The following is a 27,920-nucleotide window of genomic DNA, read 5'->3' on the forward strand; positions in this document are numbered from 1 at the left end:
CTTGCTTTAGACCAAAATATTTCTGTTTCACGAATTGCTAACCGAGCATTCTTTCTTAAAGGTAATTTCACATTCGCATGCTATAAAAGAATGCACCAAATACTTGTCTGTTGGTCAGTAACTTAGAATCAACCCAATATCTGTTTTCTCATATTACTGAGGTAAATACCACTACGATAACTGATTTCACCAGACAATGAACACATAATAATCACTTTGTTCATTTAATCACATGTGATGATACAAAAACCACAACGAAAATTCAATCCCCTAAAAATTACAATCATATGAAAAGATTACAAGTACAAAATGCAGAAACTCAAATACATGTTACAAATAGTCTGAAGTTAATTCTTTTACAATAACAGTTGTTATTAAAACCAAAGAAGAGAACAATTTAGTTGTAAATGGTCGTAAAAACAATTGTTTGACATTTATTTATTATTTCCAATTTAATTCTGTTCATAAATCTGCTCCAAATTACACAAAAAATGGTATGAAATAGAAGAATTTAAACCCGTGAATGTATTGCGATCTATTGAGCAATATAGGAAACTACTGTTTTCTAAATCGTATTGCTATAAGGATTAAAATGTCTTTGCGGTCCCATTTATCGTCGTCATAATGAACTGAAATTTGCAGAGAACACTTTTCTCATTAAAAGGAAAAAGATAAAGGGGTGCGGTCTCAGATATACACAACGTGCGAAATAAGGACCACCCTAACGGCCATTCTCCTACAGAGCGAGCCAAAACGTGATTTTTTTCCCTTCGCCTTCACATAAAAATGTAAATAAAATTTTCATTATTTTCCGGACACTGTTTCATTTTTAACTGCCTTAACATCAAAAATAATACAAGAAGACCATATCTGTACGAGTTAGCACTAGAACTAATAAATGAAAACCTGAAAGCTCCTCCTAAAATATCAACTTTGCAAAAAAATTGCTGGTGTGCTTGGCACAATACAGAAAACAAACTACCGATGATGAACGAGTCTAACCAATCCTAGGAGATATTTGCTACATCTGCGGGTCAAGGGAAAACAACAGAACTCGCCTTGAATGTAATGAATGTGGAAAAAACGTGTTCAGAAAGCAGTCAACAATTATCACTACTTGCAATACATGCCAGCAATGACAGAAAGAAGGCAGTGACGTGGATGTTGATTAAATTTGAACCCGCCTTTAGTCTATATATTGTGGAAAAACATATGCAAAAATCACTCAATCATTAGTGCTCCCTGCAATAAATATCAGCATTATCACAAGCTCAGTGACATGGATGTCGATTAGGTTAGATTCTAATCTTTTGTGATTTGTTGAGTGTATTCACTCATATTTAGCAGTATGGTAATTTAATTTAAACGTATATTTTTGGTCAACAATGATTTGTCTTAATTTACTAAACCTAAATGCTTCAAAACATACACTTTGCATCATGCACAATGCTGAAAAATGTGAATAATCGATCACGGCCGAATTGTCATCGTCGCGAGCGGAAACGTGAATTGGCAGTACGTGAGATTGATACGAGATATTGAACTTATTATATCGCACTTTTGACAACTAAGATGTTTAGCATTCGTATATTTTATCACGTGTGTAACTTGAATATAACTTTTTATGAACAAAGATGATTTTTCAGTAACTAGTTTCACACATCTTACAATGTCTTTCCACTAACAAAATATGGACTTCATGTAAACGCTTTTCACAATTTTGTACAGCCATTTTTTACGTGTATGAGATAGTGTTTCCCCAAAATTGAACTTCGGATATACCATTTTTCATAGTCTTGACACGTGCAGTTCTTCTCCATTTGTATTAATACACCTCTTGCGAAATATAAACCTTAATCAAGTCCTTTGTACGCACTTGGAACGCTTTTGTTTGTTCCTTAGTATTTAATGACATGTTTTCTCCTGTGTGTTTTAACATGTGCATTGTAAAACGTGAGCTCTATATAAATCATCTTTTCACCTGTGTGTTGTCATGCGTGTGAGAGTTTCATTTGTGTATTAAAATGTCTTGCCAAACTTGAACATAGACCAAATACTTTTCCACATTCGTCGTATGTGTGAAGTTTTCCACTTGTGTATATTAAAATTTGTCTTGCCAAGCTTGAACGCGAATCAAATGACGCACTAGAATCAGAAGTTGCTAACTCATTATTGCTAGATTTTACAGGATCGAGTTTTAAATTTTATAGAAATATGTTGAAATACCGACATATTAATACAGTGGTCTAAAATTTTGTATGCTGGTTCGTTTCGACAGGTGTGACGTTGTCTTAAAGAACCAAATACTTATAACGTAAACAGAAAGTTTTTGAATAAAACTTAAAACCTGATTTAACAACTTTTCTGATAAAACGAGTGAAAAGTTGGTAAGTCAGTATGCTCAACAACTTCTGAGTACACAACAAAAAGTAGGTAATAAATACGAAAGATAAGCAAGAACCTTATTTTTAACAACCCACATGCACATTCACTTTACATCATCATCCCGAGCTTCAGAAACGACTGTGAGCGAGAAAGAATAGAAGATACTGTGTGACGAATTTTGGTACACTCCCTCTTTTCGAACATACAGCACAAATTCCGGTAAAGTCATTAACACTTTGGATAAGAGTGCCATTAATGTCGCTTTGAAATCAAGGACGTCAACAACTGGAGTGCAATCATGTTCCCTATTATTAGTGAGTCATTTTTTAACACATACAACCTTAATACGATTTTAACCTAAGGTTTGTCTGATCAGTTTAACTAATTTGGAACGGACGGACTTCATTTTTTCACCGCTTTTTATCTTCAACTGGTCCAAAGTTTCTGTCAATGAGAATGAAAGAATGTGCTGGAAACAGGAAATATAAATATATGCGGTGAAAAGGGAACTGTGCAACCATGTATCGGACAGCAAGATGCAGCGAAAACGCAGATGGTCCAGAAAGTCCTAGTGTTGGAATAGACATGCAACATGTTTTCTGCTGGATTTACACTTGTAGCTGATGAGGAGGGTGCGCCCTTATTATCGGTGTCCCTAACTCTCTTACATGTAAGCAGTCTTAGAGGTTTATATTTGGAGTTTTTTATCTTTAGATAAACATTCACTTGTGAAATCGTCACTTGAATCTTCCTGGGCATCTACCACCTTTTCACTATGCAGCAATCCCTGTGGCGGCAAAGCAGAAGCGCCGTTCGTAGAGTAGATGCGGAACCAATTTCGTAGAGTAGATGCGTAGCATATCCCCCAAAATACGGACTTTACAACTTGTCTTCCAAAGCTCACATTCCATTACAAAGGGCAGGTAGAACATTTCAAGGGCTTATGTGGTCTGATTCCTTTAACATTTAATTCTATTGTAGACCTCTTTAGCAGGGTATTTATCGTGCACTTAACATTTCTTATAAAAAATTCTTTTCCATATGCTATGTCTAGCTACGTGTGTTGCCAAAGCTGATTCCAAACTAAATCCTATTGAACACCCTTCGCTTGGTGTTTGGTTATTGAACTGTGTTTTGACATGCGATTTGCCAAATGTGAACTGCCGGTAAATGTCCTCCTACACTCTCCGCGCGTGCGAAATTTTCGTCATGTGTGAATTAACATTTAATTTGCTATTTGTGAACCTTGAGTAAATGCCATGCTACGCTCTTTGCATCTCTTTGCTTTTCACTTGTGAATTTAAATGCTTTGCAAGGTTTGAGCGTAGACAATATCCTTTTCCACATCTTTCAAGTGTGATGTTTTGGTACTGAGTGGCTCAACACGTACGAACGTTGAATAAGTTCCATTCCAGGATCTTTACGCGTGTGAGGTTTTGCTCCTGTGTGGATTAACATGCGTCTAGTCAAACTTGAACGTCGATTAAATTCCTTACCGCACTCTTGGCATGTGTGATGTTTTTCTCCTGTATGGATTAACAAGTGTGTAACCAAATTTGAACGTCGACTAAATGCCTTACCACACTCTTGGCATGTGTAATGTTTTGCTTCTGCGTGGAGTAACACGTGTTTTGCCAAACTTGAACTTCGGTTAAATGCCATGCCACACTCTTGGCACGTGTGAAAATTTTCTCCTGTGTGGATCATCATGTGTCTAGCCAAATTTGAACGTCGATTAAATGCCTTACCACACTCATGGCACATGTGAGCTTTTTCTCCTGTGTGGATTAACATGTGTGTAGCCAAATTTGAACGTAGATGAAATGCCTTACCACACTCTTGGCATGTGTGAGTTTTTTCTCCTGTGTGGATTAACATGTGTATAGCCAAAGTTGAACGATATTTAAATCCGAGACCACACTCTTGGCATGTGTACCCTTTTTCTCCTGTGTGGACTGTCATGTGTCTATTCAAATACGAACGTCGATTAAATGCCTTACCACACTCATGGCACGTGTGAGCTTTTTCTCCTGTGTGGATTAACATGTGTATAGCCAAACTTGAACGATATTTAAATCCGTGACCACACTCTTGGCATGTGTGAGCATTTCTCCTGTGTGGATTAACATGTTTGTAGCCATATTTGAATGTAGACTAAATCTTTCACCACACTCTCGGCACGTGTTACGTTTCTCTCCTGAGTGGATTAATTCATGTCTAGTCAAACTTGAACGCCTATCAAATGCCTTACCACACTCTTGGCACGTGTGAGCTCTTTCTCCTGTGTGGATTAACATGTGTGTAGCCAAACGTGAAGGTCGATTAAATTCTCGACCACACTCTTGGCATGTGTATTGTTTTCCTCCTGTATGTATTAAGATGTGCGTAGCCAAACTTGAACATCCACTAAATTCCAATCCACAGACTCCGCAGATGTGGGATTTCTCACCTGCATGAACTAACTTACCGCTTGACAAAGTGTAACTTTTACTAAAACGTTTATCACTCTTTTGGTATGTATGGCGCTTTTCACTTTCCTGTGTCACCGTATGTCTTGACACACGTGATCGATGAAATCCTTTGCCAAACTGGAGGCAAGTATGAGATTCCTCATAAGAATGAGAAACGGCTTTCTTTAATGTAATAAACGTATCTTCTTCTGCGTGGAAAGTTAATACGTTATCGCGCCTGTAACAAATTCAACAAAAAAGGAAATGTGAATGGAGATAATGATTAAGTAGCAACAAAAAAATGTAATCATTCGCTATATTTCATAATAAAATTACGCTTAATTTATTACATGAAATATTATAGAAATATGAAGTGGAGTACCACAGAGAAATCTCCATATCTCTCTATTCTGAAAATAAGAGGCTATGGTTTGTTTCACTATGTCAAATTGAACCATCATTTATGTTGTAGCGGACATAAGTTTTTTACCAAGTAATGGCGGCTGCTTTGAAACAAATGCACAGTACGTGAATTAAATATGTCTTATCTGTAGTTTCGGGTGGAGAAAAAACGAACTTGTGATCCAAAGTTTTAAGAACAACTCAACTAATTAATATAAACTGTACTTATATCATTATAAGAGGAACACGAAAGGCTTTTTGAAACGAAAAAAAAACATACAACTTTCCAAGCTGAGGCAGAGAAACTTAACGTAACCAGACTAAAGACGAATCATTTACAGCGCAGTGATCGTGGTTCAGTGGTCTAGGCGCTTGACCAGTAATCTGGAGGTTCTTCGATCGAATACGCGTCGAGCAATTTTCTTTTTTACTTTAGGAATTTTGATGGCGATTAATCGGCGATAACACTTCTTATTACATTCAAATATTTGAATACTCGTTTGTTTCAACACTTGAACTATCCAATTTTAAGAACTAATACTAGTAATAATAATCTCGAAGCATATTTAAAAATTAATTACTTATTTTCGCTCAGGTCATACCATCACAAGCAGAAACGTGATATTAGGCAAAAAATACTTCGGTTTTGTTTAATGTTGCCCATGAAAAGACGATTTCTTCATCTAGACTCTAAAACAAATCAAACAAAATCGGGATTAGACTGAACATTTTAATGCTACCCGGGACAAGCTTAACTCACACTATCGTCATGCTTTGGAGAAGAGAATCGAGACGAGACGAAAAGTATCGTAAACATTTCTCGTCTTATCTCGATTCTCGAAATAGTGTATGCCACTCTTTAGGCAACAATTGCTCTGTAGACTGAATCTTATACATTCTTTTGTTACTTTGGATTTCAGAGCTCACTGAATTATGGTCTGTGTATATATTTTTGTAGCAAAGCTTATATAATTACATCTGCAAACTCTACAAGTTAGTTTATTCCAAGCTTTAGTGTTCAATTATATTCCGGTCTTTTTATTACAGTTATTTTCCTGAAAACGTACAGTAGAATATTTTCTACACGAAATATTAGCGGAAAGCTTTCGTTGAATTTGAGAGGTGTCTCATGAAGGTACGGAACCCCTTGCCCGAAACCCCTACGTTTAAGTAAGTTTTGCCAAATTTTAAGGCAACTTTAAAACTTTTAATAGCATTATTACATCATTAATATTATTATTACTGAAGTGTTGTAAATTTAATAGTACAAACTATTCCACCCAGCTACCGCCTAGTGGGGACTGTGCTGTGCAAACGTGTTCACATGTTTTCCCCGTGTTCTGCCTTCTCCCACTTTCTTTATTCCAATATTTCTTTCATTCTCATCATCGACGTCTTCTGTAGCTTAGCCGGCATAGCCATTACTTGAAAAGGAATTTTCTTACGGCTCTTGAGAGTTCAAAATCCCTACTTTCTACACCAAATTTGCCTCGAAAAATTTCGTTATAACATTTAACTAGTTGTAAGGAAACTTTCCGTTATAACATTTAGCTAATTGTAGAGAAACTTTCCGTTATAAAATTTAGCTAATTGTAGAGAAATTTTCCGTTATAACGTTTAGCTAGTTGTAGGAACATATGGAGAGGCCATGTGCTGTTAGTCTTGACACTTCTCTCCAATACCGATTATTTTGTAACTTCTGGCTTACACTACGGGCGATTTTACAGGCTTTAATACAATGTGTCCTCAAACGGAATTTATTATTATTATTATTATTATTACTGAATATTTGAGACCTTAATGTTACGTCCTACTGCAATGCAAATAAACATACTGAAATTACGAAAGTGAAAATAAATTCTTTGGACCCTATATAAGGATGAATTGAGTTATGAGAGATACTTTGCAAAGAAAAGATAGGAAAACGGTGTCAGCTACTGGATAATGTGAAAATCGAAAATTCGGATGCCTTAAAAGAAGCTAAGTAGGATTTGTCATCATCACAATACCCTTTCTTTGGATAAAAAGCATTGGACTATGTATTCGTTATATTGAAATATTCTCAAAATATAAAAAAATAATAGTTATTATTTATCAATTTCTTTTGAACGAATATATGGAACTTGTAAATGCCGAACGAAAACACTATTATTATTTCTAGTAAGGGTGGAAGAGCACTTAGTAACAGTTCCACAATCACGTTTCAGGCAAATTTATGACTCATACTAGGCCTGAAGAATGACCCGTTTGTATTAATGAATTGTTTGCGAAACAAGGGAAGTTTTCAGACAGTAGAAATCGAGATTGTAGACTATGAAGTCATGTAATTACATTTTGAAGGAAGTCGTTCCAACTCTAACTTGTAAGAACGAGACAAATTGATATTTTTTCATGTTATTATACATCAGAAATATGAAAATTCTAAATTATAATTTTTTTCTGAATATCCTCGGAGGATCGAACCGCGGACCCCTAACACACGAAGCGAATGCTTAAGCCACTACCCGCTCTTTTAAGTAAGAGTCAAGAATCACTCGTCTATATACGAAATTCCAAACGCTTACGATTTCATGTTTTATTAACCATGAATCATTGATTTTGGTCATGATAAAATAGTGCAGTCTAGAGAATTCAAGATTAAATTTTAAAAAGACAAAAAATATCTCTGTAACTTATCTCTATTATATTCGGTTATTCTAGTTTTACAGGTAATTTCAATAACCTTGAACGACAGGGACACGAACACAAATACAACGAGGGCTTTTTATATCTCAAAGGCTTTCCCATCGGGAATCGAAAGTGAGACCTAGCCTACTAAACAATCTGATGGGTGGAGTGCCTGGTTCGTTCCCAAGGCAAGTAAGGTTGAGACGGCCAACATAGTGCTCGTGGGGTTTCTCGGGACACGCCCAATTCCTCATTCCACCAATTCGTCCATCGTAATTCACTTGCTTCAATCATAGTTTTCCTTAACCTAACAGACATAATCGTTTGACATTAAGCGATTTCATTTTCAAGCTGTTAACCCAGACCAATCCGAATCGAAAAACAGTTGTATTTTCTGTTGCTCATTAACGTTTTCTCACAAAAACAATATGTAGAAAAAGTCACGGCGAATCGTAATTGCATTCAAAAATGAAACAGCAGACTAGCAAAACCTTAACCTAAAATGAAAGCATTACATACCGTTTGGAACTTTTCCAAAATCTGTACGGATATTCTGAAAAGTGCCACAATTGGAGTTAGTCATCGAGTCGGTGGGTCAGTCGATCGTCGGCCAACAGTACGCCACCCACTGCCACCGACCACCACCATGACCCAATAGGACCCACCACTCAGCATGACCCAATAGGACCCACCACTCAGCATGACCCAGAAGTATGTATTTTCTGCACACGAAACTACATATATGACAGATTTAATTCTCATACTTTGAATTTGTTTCAAAGCAGTCGCCATTACCTGGTCCGTCACGATACATACGATATCAGAGTTAACTCAGGTACATACAAAAATACTCATATTGTGCTATGTGTAATAAACATTTCATTATTATAAGTGAAAATAGAGACCCGTTCACTAACATTATTTATACATGAATACTTTTAGTGTCAGAAAATTTAAAAATCGGAAGAGGTTTTTTCAATTGCAGCTACAAGAATCTGTCACTATGATTAAAAGAAACAAAGGGACGATATAACAACTTCCAAAATTTTGCACAAGATACGTGATTTCATGAAGTATACCAATTTATAGTTGCGTTTTTATATAATCTGATACCTTGAGATAGTAAAATTTGCGTGTATTGATATGTAGCTACGTAGTTACATCTGATACATTCTAATAAAATAAATACTTTTGAGAAGCATAGAGTTTTCAATTTCTTGTACTCTTTATGTACTTATTTGAAATACATGATATAATGATTCCAGAATTTCACGTTAAGATAATATGAACAAGAATTAGCACCTTCGTTACTCTTATATTATTACTAGTGCTTTTATGTTTGTGCTCTCAACATAGAATTTATCATAACCTGTTGTAATGCTATTCGCAGAAATCGAAATATTTACTAGGTTTGGAATACTGCTTTACAGGATTTTTGCAAACAATGCCCCTCGAGTGTTATTAGTATCGTGAAACACTCTAGTCATTATTGTTTCTTTACGCTAAAGTAAAAAGGGCGTGCGAAGATAAATACTACACTGTGAATACCGAAAAACTGGAGAAATATGTTATGCATCACATTATAAAATACAGGGAGCTGAACTGTTTGAAATGTAATGCTGAGCGTGCTCATTTAAGTGGCATTTTATTACGTTACGTTCATTCAAATGGGTATCATAAAGACGGGAAGAGGATTAAAATTGTACGTCGAATATTATAATCTGAGTGGTCTCTTGTTAGAGAAAGGACAGCTGGCACACTAGCTTTTTTACTTTTAAAAAAGTATTGCGTGCAGCAGAGTTTTCGGAAATAAACATTCAAGAGAGAAAAGACGAACAATCTGCATACTATACCTCAGTACAAAGATTTGACATCAATCTAATCTGGTATTAGTTACAGAAATGGCTGAATCAATTGATATTATATTTTACATGTCTGCAGTTAGCCAGACATGTAATTCATTTACAAAAAAAAATATCTTTTCTTACGTTACTGTTACTAGAATGAAGATCCTACGAGTAAAAGAACATACTTAAGTTTTACGCTAAAAGTTGTGAGTGGATTATGCTTAGGAGGTGTCTTTACGCTATACCAGTGAGCAAGTGATCTATTACTTACGAGATGAAAACGGGCAATTTCCGCAGATTTCATAATACATAAATTTACCATATGATATAAAATTAATATGCAATGTACAGAACTTCGTCACGCATTGCCTGATGCACTCAAGTGATCACAGTTTTGCTAGTATAAAAAGAATTATAGAAAAATTACGTTTTCAAGGGTATATTGTGAAATTAAGCTGTAAACTTCAAATCAACTTATAGACTTCTTTAGCTGTTTTAACAAGTGCTACGTCAAAAACAGCAAAAAGGCTTGTAGTATACGACTTAAAAAAATATTTACTGGGAAACAAAGTATTTTCATCATTTCTCTTTCAAACAACGCCTTTATCCTTTACGGACGTGCTTCTTTACTTATATGAAACAATCTACTTATATGGAGAAGTATATCTACGTACTTCTTGAAAAAATATCGAAGAATCACTATTTCTTCCTCCGTAATTCACATTAATATTACCTGTTTCATTCCCGCGTTACTACAATACAATACTCACGGAAGAATACGTACGGACACTCTTCACTAAGTATATCCACGTACCTTTAATGGCGTCATACATAATATACCATCTTTAAACACAAACTTGGAGGAATAAAATCACGTAATACTATATGTTTAATGTTGTAATGATCACCGGACACTTATAAACACTTACAACGACAAAACTACAAAATAATAATAATAATTAACATTTGAAATAAATTTTCAATAAAATAATTTTTCCAGATTTTACCATCGCATTCCGAAGAAAGTATACATTTTATTTATACTATTTCAGACAAAGTGTATTTTCTTCGCGCAAATGCGTCTTGAAGTTAAGCTTTGGTTTTCTGCACATTCTTTTGCAGAGGTAGCACCGTCGTGATCAGATGTTTGTTTCGCTGGTTACAAGGAAGTACAACATACTAAGCATACGTTCGCGAAATTGTGAATGAAGGCCGAAAGAGTCAATTAATTGCAACAAACGTGACCTTCATTTCAAGTCTTCATTGTAGTTTTCACTGTGTAATTTTAGCAGTAAATATTAAAAGCTTAAAAAGTAAAATATATACTTCACTTTAAACTTAAGTATACATCCAAGAATATACGAAACTCATTCACCCAGTGATTAACCAAACCCGAAGTCCCACACCTCATAAATTTAACTTCTCAACTGGATATCATCCTACACTAAACCATGGCAACTTGGATTATTAGAGCCCATTCTTAGAGTATCGTATTTTATAATATTATCTTATCGCTTTTGACACACCAACCTTTCACAAAAGTTTTACAGTGCACCAGCATATTACTGACGCAAGTGACGTGACCCGCCTATTCTAGACATATCAATTTCATTATTTGTGTAAAAATATGTGATGTCTTCCTACAGTAAATTTAACTACATATATATATATAGCACGGAAACTTTCTTTCGTTCATCTCACGCTAAGTAAGTTATTCAAAATTTAACGTCTTTTTCCTGATTGTTAATATGCATTTTTAACCCTTTCAGCCCTGACTTATAAAATTGTGCAGGTAGATAGAATCACCAATATATACAAAACACGTTGAACATGCACAATTGTGCAGGTTAATTTTTCCGAAAGCTAATAGTTAAAAAAAATTAAATCATGTTTATGAGGATTAGTAGATCAAACTAGATTATGGAAACCACTATGCTTTCTTTCAATTTTTTGAGATAAAAGAGATGATCATCTTTTTCTCAATCTGGTCTTTCTGTAGAATTGTTCAGAGTTCAGATGAGGTTTTGTAAGGCCGGTCAACAGATATTTTCTCCTTCCTGATCGATTGCAAGTAAAACTGCAGCTTCGTGATACGTCTATTCTAACAACTAAATTTATTCCAGTGATTAAAGCAACAGCCAGCAATTACAATAATTATTATACTTCCAAAGCAAATTTCTCCTGCAAAGTGATGTTACTGGTATTAACCTTTAGACTTTTACAAACTAGTAAACTTTGGGGACACACATATCAACTGAAGTCTGCTGAACCGGACGAAACTTTACTTACATAATTTTTTATGCACTAACATATATATCATTATATGCAAAAAAATGACTTAAACGGGAATCAAACTCATGAACTTAAAGTTTTTTTGTAAGTCCTGGGTTTTACCAGAGAGCTAATATCTTGAGCTTTTATTTATATGCTAGTTAGTAGTGGGAAAGAAGCGGGATAATATTGCATAAAAATGGAAAAAGGGAATAAAGAAGTGTTTAAAAATCTCTCAGAAATATTTTTACACTAAGACAACTATAATGATCTAGTTCAAAAAGTTACAAAATTCCTAAAATATTTGCGTTTATGAACAGTTGATACTGTGTTAGCGGAATGGGTGAAATAACAAACGTAAATGCCGGAATCGTAAAATCTTGTTGTGCTTAGGACATACATCATTGGCTGGAAAACGAACAAAATAACAACATTGCCTAGTACTAAAATAATATTTCAGGTCAGGATAAAGGTTAAAATTTATGGCAGTGAAAAAGAAAGTGTGAAGGCGGCACATTTTTTATTAACCATTCACATAACTTCTGCAAAATATATGTTACATAGCTACACGTTCTTTATGCGTGACTAAAAGTTTCAACCTGGTGGAGTGTATTAAACATGTTATACAATACGCAAATTAAACAAAGAATATCGTTTCACAGTGTGAATCTAAGACTTCCAAAATATGCGAATTCAATACTCAAACTTGAGGTTGTACATCTGAAACATTTTGTTCCCATATAGTAAGAAGATCAAAGAAGGAATCTGTTCCTTGGACGCTGGATCTATCTCAAAAATCTATTACTAGTTATCCGTTACTCTTTCACTTCTATAGAGATAAATGTTGAAAAAATCGTTAATTAGAAGCAAATCTATTTGAATAGAAAGTTAAGGAAGAAGATAGAAGGTATCGTTGGGACGCTGATCCGATCGCGGAAGAGCTGCTCGACATCTTATACAGTTTTTCTCTATGAAAATTAAATAGCTGGATTACTAATCACTTACCAAACAACAGCTGCTACATACCTATTACCATTTTCGTTTTGTAGCGATAAATGTTGAAACCGGAGACGGATAATTTTAAACATGTCCAGTCTGAATAGAATTTCAACGCAAAAAATAAACATACTATTTGAATACAGAATCGACTACAGCGAACCGCAACGTGATAGATTTTAGCATTCTACCTCTAAGAAAATAAGTATTGAAATTGGATGTAGTAGTAAATTTGAAGTACTTCTGGATTTGACAGTGTCGTGAATAGTCATTATGTATTATATTCAGACGCTCAATCGCTTGCAAAAAACTAATTCTGGTTATCTGCTTGTTCTATGGAAAGAAACTTGAAAACTACATCGAATCGGATGTAACAGTAAATTTCAAACCGGTCTTTTTTGGAAGAGCTCTGTGGTAATCACGATATGTCCAATTTAAGAATTGAAACTATTCCAGAAAGCCGCACTTCGCTGTCTGTTACTTTCTCAGTTCTATAGGATTAAATGCTGAAAACCGAAATGGCTAATTTCAAACGCTCACGGTTTCAATAGAGGGTGGACGGAGGAGATGGACCTATTCTTGAGAATCTGAATCGATTGTACGAAACCGTATGTTGATATCTGTAATCGTCCTTACTCTACAGAAATCAGTATTGTAATTACCAGTTTAGAAAATTTCAATAACTTCCGATTTCGTAACGTACTGTTGGTTATGATATGTCTACTACAAACCCTCAATGTCTGTTACGGTTTCCATCCTACGATAACAAATATTAACACCACAAATTGTTAATTTAAATCGCCCCGCTTTGAATAGGGTTTAGTGGAAAATGTGGAACCTTATTTTAGAACGCTCAGCTGATTGTAGAAACGCAGCTCTATGTCTTACCGCGATTGTCATATAGAAATAATTATTGAATCCTAAATTAATATTGAATTTGAGCCACTTCTTCTCTTGGTAGAGTGTTGTAGTCAATTTATTTCCGAAGCCCAATTGTTTTTTGCTATGTTTCCCTTGCTATGTTTCCGTACTCTGGTAATAAAAGTTCAAATTGTAAGTGGCTAGTAGAACCTAGTTTGATTTCATTAAGATTTCAACACAGAAGATGGAACCTATGCTTGCCATACTTCATCCTATGCAAAAAGTCGCTTCCTGATAGCTGTTACAGTGTTCTTTCAACGGAGATCAATTTTGTTACCAGTAGTACTAGTAATATCCAGGATAGTAGCGATATGTTGTTTTGAGACGCAGAATTCTTTGCAGCAAATCGCTTCTCTTTTCCTGTTATCGTGTTCGTACTACAGCAATGAACGATGAAACCGGTACTGAAACTGGCAACAATACAGAATTTGGAAAAGAGCCCATTTTGGCAGAGCGTCTACCCACTCATTATGTGTTGTGTATAGACACAGGATCATTTGGAAGAAACATTTCTCGTTAAAGTTTACCGTTCCTTTCTACGGTTTCATTAGCTAAATCTGAAACTAATGGCTAGTCTGAAGAAATTTCGGTTTGAGTATACGGTTAACCGAGGAAATTGAATTTATTCGAGGGACGCTGAAATATTTATAAGAAACACCTCCATGAAAGCATTTACCGTTTATTCTACACGAAAATTACTTTTGAAATTAGAAGCAACAGCAAATTTGAACCATATTCGTTTTTGGTAAGGTACATTGGATAGTATGAAATTGTGTTAAGACGCTGAATCGTTTGCAAACAAATACTCCTCGCTATATTACAATATTCGCTGTACAGCGATAAACGTTGAAATTTTAAATGGTCAAAAGAACAAATTCAGGTTTGAATAGATAGTTAAGGAAGAACGAACCTATTACCATATAATTAAAAAATAGTCGTGATATAACGCTAGACTCGACACCAGTTTTGGAATAAAAGATAATGTAAAAATGTGTGCTAGTCCAAATAAAACCAATACAAGTTTAACACAGATACTTTTTATATTTTATCAGAATAATAATCCATACGTCATTTTTGAAGAAAAAGAACTATTTGACAATACGTGTACGTCCTTAAAACTGATGCCACCGGCACTAACAGTGAAGTGAGTGGAAGGTTCAGCTGCATAGCACACACTCGCAGTAACATTCGGAATAAAGGAAAAATAACGCATTGGTGTAAAAAAAAATGTGCTTTGGCATCGTTCTATATTTTCTGAAAAGATATCCTTACCTAATCACCGCTAACCTATGAACACTAAAATTGAAACATATAAATAATTATTAACAATTGTGAACATACAGAAATACATTTTGAAGAAAAGATAGGAAATTGTATGTATATATAACGAAACCGGGTTTAAACTACCCTAATCCATGAACACATGACCTAAGGTAACATACGTGAAATGCAAGAAAAGAAATATTAATGATATATGTGAGCATATAGAAACATATTTAGAATGAAAAATGGTAAAACTGCTGTCATGCTGTGTGTAATACATTAGAATGAAAAATTTATTCCAGACATCAACGCGCTAACCATCTAACCACCTAATTACCCTTGGAAGTATTGGTTTGTCCGTTTTATTTACTGTCCAAAAATGCGAAATTAAATCAAGATGTAAATTGTTTCGTGCAAAAATTAAGTACTATACACAGCATAACCCCTTAAAGAGAACGTTTCGGTTATCACCGACCTGACGCTCGTCTTTTTGGAGTTTAAAGGAAATAGGACAATTTTAATTTTAAACTTTATTAAATAAGCCTCTTATATGAAGAAACAATCTTGAATCTTTCTCCAGTAGTTTGGTATTTTATACATTTGTGGTAGTAAGCATAGCTCCGGTCTTACGGCTATATATGGTCAACAAACAGGAACCCTGATCACCTGAGTCCTACATTTCTGGTGACTGATTCTTTAATCTGACTTTCGGGACAATCATCCTCCACTTACGCACTGTTATAACTAAAAGATATAACGATAATTCTGGTCCCGATGCTACGGGTGAAAATCGGGATTTTCCCGGCTGATTTGCTAAAGAACCTTCAGTGCTTTTCACGAACGCCTGGTTGTTACTCGGAAAAGGCACCCACGAAGGCGAGTGGAGTGCATTGTTCTAAAGTAAACACACGTTATAATCTTATGAGTGCTCCAATTGTACAGATTGAGCTTCGCAAACTAAATCGCCGTTTGCATACATGAGAACCATTTTTTTTAGTTTTTCATCAGTGATTGTATTATATTTCCATACGCCTCCGTGTAAAATAATTTTTTCTAATATTGTCCAGAAATCAGCAATCAAGTGACTAGTACATATGTGTTAGCATCCTAACATTCGTTTGTAATCTCAGATTTGTGTGACGAACTCTGGCTCCAAATCATTGAAGAGGAAGGAATAATTGTGCCGACTTGGACGATCGCTTATTACTATCAGCAGATGACTCCAACAGACCCTTGGAATTATCCGACGTGGAACACCTGAGATCCTTATAAATGCAACGCACCTGAAGGAGTTGACCGGTCGAAGATTATTGTGAGTAAGTGAAATCTTAATTTATCAATTGTGCCACATAGCCACATGCATTAAAAGAAAATAAAATCAGATAAAGAGGGAAATAAAAGAAGTCAAAACGGCCCTAAACATATACAGTGAAGGCTGCTTGTTCATTTGTAATCTTTTGATGTTCCTTTAATTTGGATGAATTACATTCAGTATTATTACATTTTCTGTACAGTTTAACCAGGTTTTGTGATTTGCACCGCAAGATAATTTTAGTTTGTTAATATATCTTAATTTGATCATTTGCTCACTTTTCCGTTTTTACGGTATCTATGTTTTGTCTACCGTTCTCCCCAGCTTCGGTTTATGACAAAACGTAGGTATGGAAGAAATCGTGATTTGCCGTAGTAAGGCTGGGATAAACGCAATAAACAAGTGGCAGAGAGAGAGAGATATGTAAAATTTTGGGAAAAAGACGAAAATCAATTTGAAGGTTACGATTATACTTACAAGATTCTATCAACTACCAAAAAACACGACTTCAACCACATGGCGACCGTTTTCCGGATTAAATTATAGTAATCTTCCTACAACTGCTTTTACAATACAATTAGTTATACAGATAACGTGTTGAGTTTTGAATCTGATTAGCCTAGTGTCGACAGCCAATTACCATCAGCTCATGCGCGAACACAATTAATTAAAAATAAAGAACACGGATAAATAAACACAAAAAATAAGTAATGTACATTTTTCATGTAAGTTAAGTATATAGGTTTTGACTTTGAGAGCGAGAGAGAGATTAATGTAGCTTATAAAAAATTTTCTTGTTGATTTTTAATGCTATGTAGATGTGAGTGGATAGCAAACAACTGATTGAGAATACACACACAAATACATGTTTTACACTATGCACCTTCATACGCATTTATGAATAAGAGAAAATGTTTTGTATATGGTACTAGTTTATATCTGGGTTAATTTTATATTGAAGCACTTCGCAAAGTGAAACCTGAGTTGTGAAAAGATGGATTGGTTGTTAATGGTCGTAATATCAAAGTTGTTTGTTTCATGTTTTAAGTGCATATTTTTTATTTTCGTATTAAACTCAGACATTTATATTTTTGTACTTGAAATTAGTTGCTTGTTATTCATATCAAAATGGAGGCTAGTGTTTTAGAACTCTTTCAAGTAATGTTGAGAGAGGAATTAGAGAAACAATTAGAAACCATTGCTCAGAAAATGAAAATGAATATTGGACGTATAGGACAAAAAATAGATGAATTAGTAGGTTATATCCAGCAGTCTGTAACAGAAGCGATTTGGGAGCGTAGGAAAGAGTGAATTGAATGCCAAAGCTGGCAGTTTACGTAATAATATCGAAGTAGCCAATAACTCCTTAACTGAGGTACGCTCTGAATTAGTTAACGCGGCCAATCATGTTGATTCAGTAACTGCCCCGTTTAAAAATAGTGTAGTGGAATGAAAGAAAGGTCTCACTGGGTCCTATGAATACATGCGAACGGCACAGGTTGAGTGTAGGCAAGCCAACAAAATACAACAGTGCAAGGAAGTGCAAGGCGTAAAAGAAACCGTAAATACTCTTGAATTTGAGCCGGCCCACGTTCTGGAAGATATGTGCCAAATAAATCAGAAAGTCGATTACAGTCAGGAGAAGGAAATATGCAGTGTAGAGATAGCGAAAAAGGAAGAATCCTTACGTGTATCTGTAGACAATTATGTTTCTAATCTAATTGTTTTGCCGGCAAGGGATGCCGATGTTTCACACATGGTAAGCGGTAGCGTTGAGGTTGCGCGTATTCGCCCTCTCGAAGAAGCCAGGGAAGGCTTGAGAGTTGATTGTTGGTTTTGTATGATAACGATGTTACAGTGTTGTCGGGTTTGTGTAGCAGGCAAATGATTTTACGCGACTTAACAAATTCAAATTTGTCTTTGTAACCGTGTATATCTAACGTGAGTTGCTTTTTATTGCTGCAAATCCATTCCGCTTTTATCAGCTTTGAGTATTGTAGAAGGAAACGACTTCAAATTCACAGTTGAGAGTGTAAACCCGCCAAGCGAATTGTGTTTTACGTAGTGAACGTCTCGTACATAATCAATCGGTCGGAAATGTTCACCCTAAACAAGCGTAGAAGTAACACATCCACTAAAGCACACGCATTCGAAAGTATATTTACATTATAGAGCCGAAATGTAACACCAAGGCTAAAAAGAAAAATAAGATAGCCAATGATACCCAGTTGAGTTTTCGTAATACATTAGTTAACGTAAACTCGATTTCGAGAAGCATAATCAGCAGAATTAAAATGAGCAGACGTGATCATAATACCAGTACCTCAGATACAACATTTGTTACTTTTCAGTAGCCGAAATGTGTGAACTTTCAAGCTAGTACTCCACTATTGCGAAATTGTAAAGAGCGAAAATTTAAGTGTAGGGCTACTCAGCATGCAGAACAGTTGATTGCTCGTGATGATAACAATGTTCGTCGACCTCCACGTACAGCGTACTCTCAGAGCGCACAACCACGCATTAGGCGTGCCGTAGGAGATAAGTTGAGAATAAAAGAAAAGTGCTTTGGTAAGCATAATTCGGAACGAACTAAACTCGGTCGAAGACGAACTACATGCAAATTAAAGTCGAGCTGTAGGCTAGCTTATTTCGAGTCAAACATGCGGAAAAAGTATACATCGACTACGAAGAGTACTAAAAAGCTTAAGCGAAAACACGTACCAACATTGTATAGTAAACTACATGGCAAATACAGTAATAGGAAGCGCAAACATAAAAAGAAATTTGACAGGTATCGCAATGCAGCGTAAATCCAATCGTCGTAAACGAAGGCGTGTCATTACGTGGAAATTTACTAAATGCGCTGTAAGGAGAAGAAAGATTCCTTAAATTAAAGAAGCTAACTGGAAAAGTACACGGAAACGTGCTAAATTACAGCTTACAAGCGTAACCAGCACAGATGGAAAATTAAAATCTTAGCGCATAATAGCGTGAACTTCACCTGAACTCGGACTAAGCCCCGGAGGAGACGAGAAATCAGAAATACCGAATTTGAAAAAATGAAATGAAATCTTTAAGTTTTACGTCCCACGCTTATGCCGGTTAGGCTAAAGGAGACGGTGATGATGAATAATGAATGAAATGGTGGAATGAAGAAAGTAGGAGGAAACGGGAGAACCCAGAGAAAACCCACGCACACGGTGTTTGTCCACCACAAAGTTCACTCGGCGGGGGCTGGGATCGAACCCGGGACCCTAAGCACCAGAGGTGAACGCTCTACCACTGAGCCACCGCGGCCCCAAATACCGAATTTGAATTTTTAAGCTTTTAGAGAATGGAAAAAATGATTATTGTTTATTTATTTGATTATTCCCTTGAATTTCAAAGGCTACTTTTCAGATTTAAATGTGAGCCCACCGCCACTGAAGCGCCAGTCCAAGAAACCATCAATATCACTCTACAATCAGGTACGTTTACTTAGATGTCATATTTTGTGATCTCACAGCTTTTGGACATGAAAGGTGAATGTGGAAAGCAGAAGAAGGACAGCATTGGAAATTTTAACCCTTTCAAGTTTTTTCGGTCGTTTTCGACCGATATTGTAGTGTCTTAAAGATTCGATTAAAAGAGAACTAAGAATGCTATTTAGTTCCGGTTTTTTTTTAATTTTCCAAGAGAGGAGGCATTTAAGAAAGCCTTGGAAAGATCTACACGTTTCCGAGCGTCAGAACATAGGGGGGTATGACGTAATTTTACAAAATTCCTTTTTTTTTTTTTACTGACGTCTAACTTCAACATTTTTTGGTGAGCTTCTCTTTAATCCTAGAATCCTAACATTTTTCCTAAACAATCAGTGGACCAATTAGTTTTTATGAGATTTTTTTCGGATCTCTTCCTCAACATAGAAAGGGGGTTCAGAGGGACAAAAGGGTAAAAAAGGGATATTTTTGACCTGAAATCCCACTTTTGTGATTCTTGCTCCGCTCAGCTACATGATAGGGACATTTCAGTAGTACTTTCTGAGAGCCTACTAGATTCTGAAGACAACGACGTATGAATCATAATCTTACGATAATTAGGGAAGTGTCAGGAAATTTCTGAAGTTTGTATAGCATCCTTGGGAAATTTCGGAAATATTCGCAGAAGCGGGAAATATTTTTTCCCGTCGCGTCCTTAGTATTGAAGATAGGAAATTGGTGTTTAGCACAAGTAATTAGTACACTACGTAATATATTTGAAAGCAATTTCCAGATCTCTATGTTTACCCAGGGCCGCACCAGAGGGTCCCAAAACGGGAAAAAGGGATTTTTCAGCAAAAATTCCTATTTACTCATTTTTTCTCTCCTTAGAGACGTCCGAGGGACATGAGGGTAATACAATCTGGAACCCTGCTCTATTCTGAGGAAAATGGTGTATAAATCGTGATCCTACGATAATTAGGGACGTGTCAAGAAATTTTTGAAATTTATATAGGGTATTCTGGGAATATTCCCAGAAGAGGAAAATATTTTTCCCGTCCTTAGTGTTGAAGATACGAGATTGGTATTTGGCACAAGCAATTACTACACTACGTAGTATTTTTGAAAGTGATTTCTGGATCTCTATGTTTACCCAGGGCCGCGTCACAGGGCTCCAAACCGGAAAAAAGGGATTTTTTCAGCAATAATCCCAATTTTCCTCAATTTTTCCCGTCTTAGGGATATCCGAGGGACATGCGAGTGATACCATCTGAAAGGCTACTCTATTCTGAACCATAATTTTACGATTATTAGGGGCGTGTCAGAATTTTTTAACATTTGTAGGGTGCATGTTAGGGAAATTTTCGGCGTTTTTTTGATGCTCTCTCAAAATGGGTAAAAAAACATGGATGGATAGGTCCCATTGTTCATGTTGAGGGAGTAAGGCATGAGCCAACTAGGCACGTGAAAATTGATAACGTTCAACAAGCGAACAAAATGATTGCGTATAAAGTATTTTAGATCTGTGTACGTTTCAGTTCAAGTAAACGGCAATTGAGCATTATAAATGATTTAGGGCTATTTTCAAGATGCCGAAAGGCTGTTGTAGAGCGGCATCCTTACATGAATTTACTGTTATAGTGTATGCGTATTTTAACGTGATGCCAAATACACATTTTCTATTACTGTTCAGTAATTAAGTATTTTTAGGTTAATGACTACCTGTATATTCATTTAGATTCAACTGTTTACTATGATTTCAAACATGTTATATGTCAGTGAAAATCATTGGAAAATCAATTGAAACATCTATTCATTGTGAGAAACACATAGTTGAAAAATAAATAAATAAATAAGTGAATGAAAGAAAAGGACTTATAAACTGCAAATTTAAATGAATGAAAAATATGAACATTTTTATTAATGGTGGCTTAAATGAGGTATTATAAATATAACAGATGGCTTTAATACAGGTGGCTTATTTTCATAGAGGTTGAATAACCTTATAGTTAACAAGTGGAAAGTGATTTATTATGTACAGTGAAGTCCAAATATACCGATTTCCATGGTGAACTTGAGCTCCTTCGTGGCTAAGCGGTTAGCGTACGCGCCTTTGGCCTGGGAGACCCGGGTTCGAATCCCGGCGGGAGCTCATGTGGTTCGGATTCCACGTTAATCAGTACGTCCACGTCTCATATAGCCTCGCTGCTGAACGGGACGTTAAACTCAAAATCAACTTAACTCCATGGTGAACTTCCAGTGAATTGAACGTATATACAAGATGTTCCACAATATAGTTTTTTTTTTCAGTGATACTTAACCAAAACCACTAACCCTCTGACGCCCACGATTCTCTTCACAATTGAATCAATTTCTTCTCTCCCTTGTTCGGGAGCAATAGGATATTACCGACCTCAGGCTCACTTTTTGGAATTTTAAAGAAATAGGACAATTTTAATTTTAAACTTTAGTAACCAAGGCTCGTATATGGAGAAGCAATCTTGAATCTTTCTCCAGTAGTTTGGTATTTTGTACATTTGTGGTAGTAAGCCTAGTTCCAGTCTTACGGCCATATACGGTCAAGAAGCAGGAACCTTGATCACGTGTGTCCTGCATTTCTGGTGACTATTTCTTTATATCTCACTTTCGGGACAATCATCCTCCACTTACACACTGTTATAACTAAAAGATAACTGGACGATAATTCCGGTCCCGATGCTACGGGTGAAAATCGGGATTTTCCCGGCTGACCATATACAAGCTTTGATTTGCTAAAGAACCTTCAGTGCTTTGCACGAACGCCTGGGCGTCATTCGGAAGGGCACCTACATAGGCAAGTGGGGTGCAATGTTCTAAAGTAAACACACGTTATACTCTTATGAGTGCTCCAATTGTATGGATTGAGCTTCGCAAACTAAATCGCCGTTTGCATACATGAAAGCCATTTTTTTTTCAGTTTATCATCAGTGATAGTACTATATTTCGATACGCCTTCGTGTAAAATAATTTTTTCTAATATTGTCCAGAAATCAGTGGTGAATTGACAAGTACATATGTGTTAGCATCCTAACATTCGTTTGTAATCTCAGTTTTGTGTGACAAACTCTGGCTCCAAATCATTGAAGAGGAAGGAATAATTGTGCCGGCTTGGACGATCGCTTATTACTATCAGCAGAGGACTCCAGCGGACCCTTGGGATTATCCGACGTGAAACGCTTGAGATCTTTATAACTGCAACGCCCCTAAAGAAGTTGACCGGCCTAAGATTATTGTAAGTGAAATCTTAAATCTATCAATTGTGCCACACAGTACAGTATTAAAATAAAATAAAATAAGATAAATGGGGAAATAAAAGAAGTTAAAACGGCCGAAAATATATTCAGTAAAAGTTACTTGTTCATTTGTAATATTTTGATTTTCTTTTAATTTTTATGAAATATATTCAGTATTATCACATTTTCTGTACAGCTTAACCAGGTTTTTTGATTTGCACCGCAAGATAATTTAATATTTGATAACGTTTCTTAATATTTGATTTTAATCTGATCATTTCCTCACATTTCCACCTTTACGGTATCTATGTTTTGTCTACCGTTCTCCCCAGCTTCGGTTCATGACAAAATGTAGGTACGGAAGAAATCGTGATTTCCCGTAGCAAAGCTGGGACAAAGGCAATAAACAAATGACAGAGAGAGAGAGAGGGATGTAAAATCTTTTGGGTAAAAAGCGAAAATTAATGTGAAGGTTACGATTATATTTACAAGACTCTAACAACGACAAAAACAAGATTTCATGGCCACAGAAACCCACGCAGTCAAAAGAAAGAAATAGTGTAAAGATATCACTAGCCTCCACTAACCTCTGGACAATAAAATTTAAGATATCTACAAGAAATGCAGAAAACAAATTATTATTAAAATATCATATGTTTTGAGGGTATATAGCTCGTACCAGCCGATACTTAATCGTGGGTTATTTCAAAAAATAACACCATCTAGTTTCGACGTATTCATGCAAGAGCGTGCAAATATTATTTTCGATGTTTTAGTTAAGCTGCCCGAACATTACATAACAATGCTAAGAAATGTCATTCCCGCACGGATTATTGGTGGGTACACCTCCTGCACGAGGTAGAACTGGCTTCGCTGATTTATGAAATCAACTTTCTAATCATCCTTAAAGAACTAGTGTGAATATAGTAAATTTGGGAAATCACTCTTTAAATCCTCGATTCCTTCCTATTCACTCCAACCATATGTAGGTGGCCAATATGGAAATTTGGAAACTCTTCTCTACATTGGGAGATCAGTTTTAAAACTTGATAACGTCTCTTCTTCGTAACTGTCTATATATTGTATCGTTGGTCTTCTTTTTCCTGGTATTCCTATTGCATTTCCCGCTATCAGCATGGTGATCCAATTGGAGTGCCGAATAAGATGGCAAAGCATCGTTTCTTTTTTTTCCTATTATTTTCATGATCTGTGGTCCTTCATTAGCGTCCGTTAGTCCTTGTTCATTTCTTTTTCTTTCGGTCCATGATATACGCAACGTTGTACGCCAATACAACATTCAAAGTGCTTCTAGCTTGTATATTTTAGCTTTTCTGAATGGAAATCCTCGATTAAACCTACATATATGTAGACGCAACAGTAAGTTCTGAAGATTGTGGATTAACTTTTGCCTGAGGTTGATCTAAAAATCTATTTTTTTTATTTTTATTTATTTATTTATTTATTTTTATTTATTTATTTTTTTTTTTTGAAGCCAGGTGTTAACTCATAAACATTTAAAAGCCGAAAACAAAATTAAAAATTGAAAAGGATCCGGGGGCAACTATATGGCAGTGCGGAGTTTTATGGCTGATTTGAAAATACGCCTTAGATTGTGCACGTACTTAGACTCCGTTCGATTCGCAGCCTGGAACTACAGTTTGTTTTTTAGGGAATTGAGCATTGTAAATTATGATCGCTATTGCAGCTAAAAGCGGTCTATTCCTTAAAGGAAAAAGAAAAACCAAAAACAGAAAGATGGGACAGGAGGGAAATGCAGACTTTCTATGCTTAAGAGTTAAAATTTCGTTGTCTTGTCCATGCTTTCTCTGTCTCAGCATGATGCATATTATTATATTCATTTTGTTTGCATTAATTTTTATCTCAGAATTTAACGTGAATGTAATTTACCAAATCTATCTAGTGCGTCTCTAAGTGATGGCGAAATGTTCATTCTTTTTTGCTCCAATTAGAGAAATATACTGTCATGTCATATCTCGGGGCATACGTGTTGCCATGTTCGGTGTCCAGCTATCAGACATAAACTGAAAAAATTCAATTGGAGGAAGGAGTTACTATTTCTTAGAACGCCAGTCTCCTTAAATGTTAGTGGTTAGCTGACTAGGACAAGTAATAAAATATTGGATTAAAGAGAAATAAGTGATCATTTAAGAAATATTTGGAAAAATTCCGAGTATGTAGCTAAACGCAATCATCAAAAGGAAATGCATATCATGGTAGAAATTAACCATAAAAGAACAAATTGGAAGAAAATATACCGGCTATTACAATTAGGAAAGGGAAAAATGAATTAAACAAAGAAATGATGGAAATATTTACAGGTCATGGTTCCCGTAATTCTTATACTAGAAGATTAAATACCGAATATGATGAAACATGTTACTGCATGGTAGACCAAACGCCGGAAGAAATCTGCGTCGGACTAACATAACGGCCAACAGTTTACGTTTCCTACCAGCAACGGCTTTTGTGTCAAATATAGTGAAAAGCCATATGATCGTTTTTTCTGAAGTTTGAATCCAGGAGATAAAATAATCAATCTATGTGACTACTCTAACTTTGAATTGTATTATATTCAACTTTTCAATTTGGATTTCAGGGCAAAATTAGTACATGTTTAAATATTTTGTTCTCTAGCTACATTTTGCACATTTAAGTTGGTAGCATTGTTATCACTGCTGTATAGGCCTGAATCAGAAATATTCGATTAAACTTTTCTTTACAAATGTAAAAGTTATAAAATGGCCTTCTGGCAATTTTGATGACTCACTACGGTACCTGTTTTCGAGCACGTGTCTTTCCAAAATTAGTAAATCATTATGGAATAGCTATCATTTCGCTGCGTTTTGTTTTGGAAGAAAATATAAATTAGCACACTCAGCTAAAATATAAATTAATTGTTTAACAAATTCTTCATTACTATAAACAAGTAATAAAAATTTCATTTAAATTACCTTGACGATTCTCATAGTGCTTGGATACAAAATTGAAAATATGTATGTTGCATCCGTTGTTGTATAGTGCGCTCCACTTCTGAAACTGAGTTGTTGACCACGCAGAATTTCCTTATGGGTCATCTCACACCAGGTGTTGACAATAAGGTAACACTGGTATAGCAACAAGAATGTCGTTGTAAGCCACAAGGAGTGTAAGAGATTGGGCGTTGCCCGTAGCGGGAAGTTGGGAAGGGGTAGGTGCCGAGGAAACCAGGAGTGGGGATGCGTTTTGCTATGATCAAATCATATAAACTGTGCCTACCTTTCCCTGCGATAGTGTAAAACTTTACTTTCCATAGAATGTAATCGTTCGGTTGTAACGTTATAATTAAATTTAACGTATTTTTCATCACATTAGCCCAGTTCGACTACTAAGATAAGTCACCACTATCAGGCACCCTTAATTTATACTTACATTTGCAATAACTAGTGATTGCATAACTTTCAAATTAGACACATCACATTCACCACAACTACTTTCTATTCTGTAATCTCCATTAATAATAACCAGTTGCCATAGCAAACCGAAAAAAAATCTATGTTATTACTGTAACCACAATTACAGATTATCTATCTAAAATTAATATTATATTTTTTCTTCTTGTTCTTAACAACAGATGTGCACTTTTAAGTAGCACCTTTGCCCAAAATAGCTATAAGAAAAATGGAAGTAATTCACAAATATATATCATCGTTGCATGATCTGAATTGGCATGTTATGAAATGAGGGAATACAGAAGAGAAAAGTTTGAGACTGTGTGATTTCAGTGGTGTCCTTAAAAAAATCAAAGTGTCAGTAACCGGGTTTCGAAACACGAAAACCTTTTCCACGACTTGGTGTGGTTCGATCCAAGGCGGATTTCTGATTTAAAAGATGAACTACTCTAAAATGAAATGAACAAAATTTGTGGCATAGATAAAGAGAAAACTATCGAAAAACTAAAATTTTATGCAGATATTTAGTCCAAGTCATCGCAAGATGCTGTGATTGAATATGATATTGAATATATAATTAGTGAGTATGAAGAGGAAGCATGGTGATGCGATATTGAACAAGGGATGATGGAAATCAAAGTAAGCTTGCAAGTCTTGCCTCACGTGTGGGTTCAAAATTATACATGAATATCACATGTATGCCTTATGTTATACATACGTCTTTAAAATGTACAAGTTCCTCCTTACTATCCCTCTTACACAAGTAAAAGAGTTGTAAACGAGCGTTTTTGAAACTCAACATTATTAAATAAAGATTATGGGCGAACCTCGGGCAAGACAACATTGAGTCGTTTATGTTAATACAGTATAAAAGCATATACTAAATAAAGTGAATAAAGATGTCTTAATTAATAAACTCTGTCACGATAATGCAGAATTGAAAAGATTTCTGATATAAGGTAAAAATGTCCTTGCTTCTTGTCATGTAACCAGATCAAAGTAATAGAAGTTAATATATATATATATGATGCACTGGCACATTATATATATATATATAGTGTAGCAGTGCATCAATTGTAATTAAGCTGTCTGAATCCAAAGTGAACTATCATAACTTCCTTTTGTTAATGTTCGTTATAATACATGTTTGTAATTCCAGATGTTCTACAGCAATAGACCATATGGAAAAGAGAAACAAACCATAACAAAATGATATTCGGAAGAATT

At 35.5% G+C, this 27,920-nt stretch overlaps 1 protein-coding gene across 2 annotated transcripts in view; it reads right to left on the reverse strand.

Annotated features, from left to right (window-relative positions):
- Positions 1 to 210: 210 nt before the first annotated feature.
- Positions 211 to 27,920, reverse strand: part of LOC145690948 (uncharacterized) — a 35,402-nt gene continuing 7,692 nt past the window's right edge. For both annotated transcript variants that reach the window (XM_081766410.1, XM_081766409.1), the window contains exon 2: positions 211 to 5,073. In XM_081766410.1, the coding sequence (XP_081622536.1) occupies positions 4,425 to 5,073 (649 nt within the window). In that variant the 3' untranslated portion in view covers positions 211 to 4,424. The remainder of the gene's footprint in view (positions 5,074 to 27,920) is intronic.

This window comes from Thermobia domestica, chromosome 7 (assembly GCF_964235325.1).
Source record: "Thermobia domestica chromosome 7, izTheDome1.hap1.1, whole genome shotgun sequence".
In the NCBI taxonomy this organism is placed as follows: Eukaryota; Metazoa; Arthropoda; class Insecta; order Zygentoma; family Lepismatidae; genus Thermobia; species Thermobia domestica.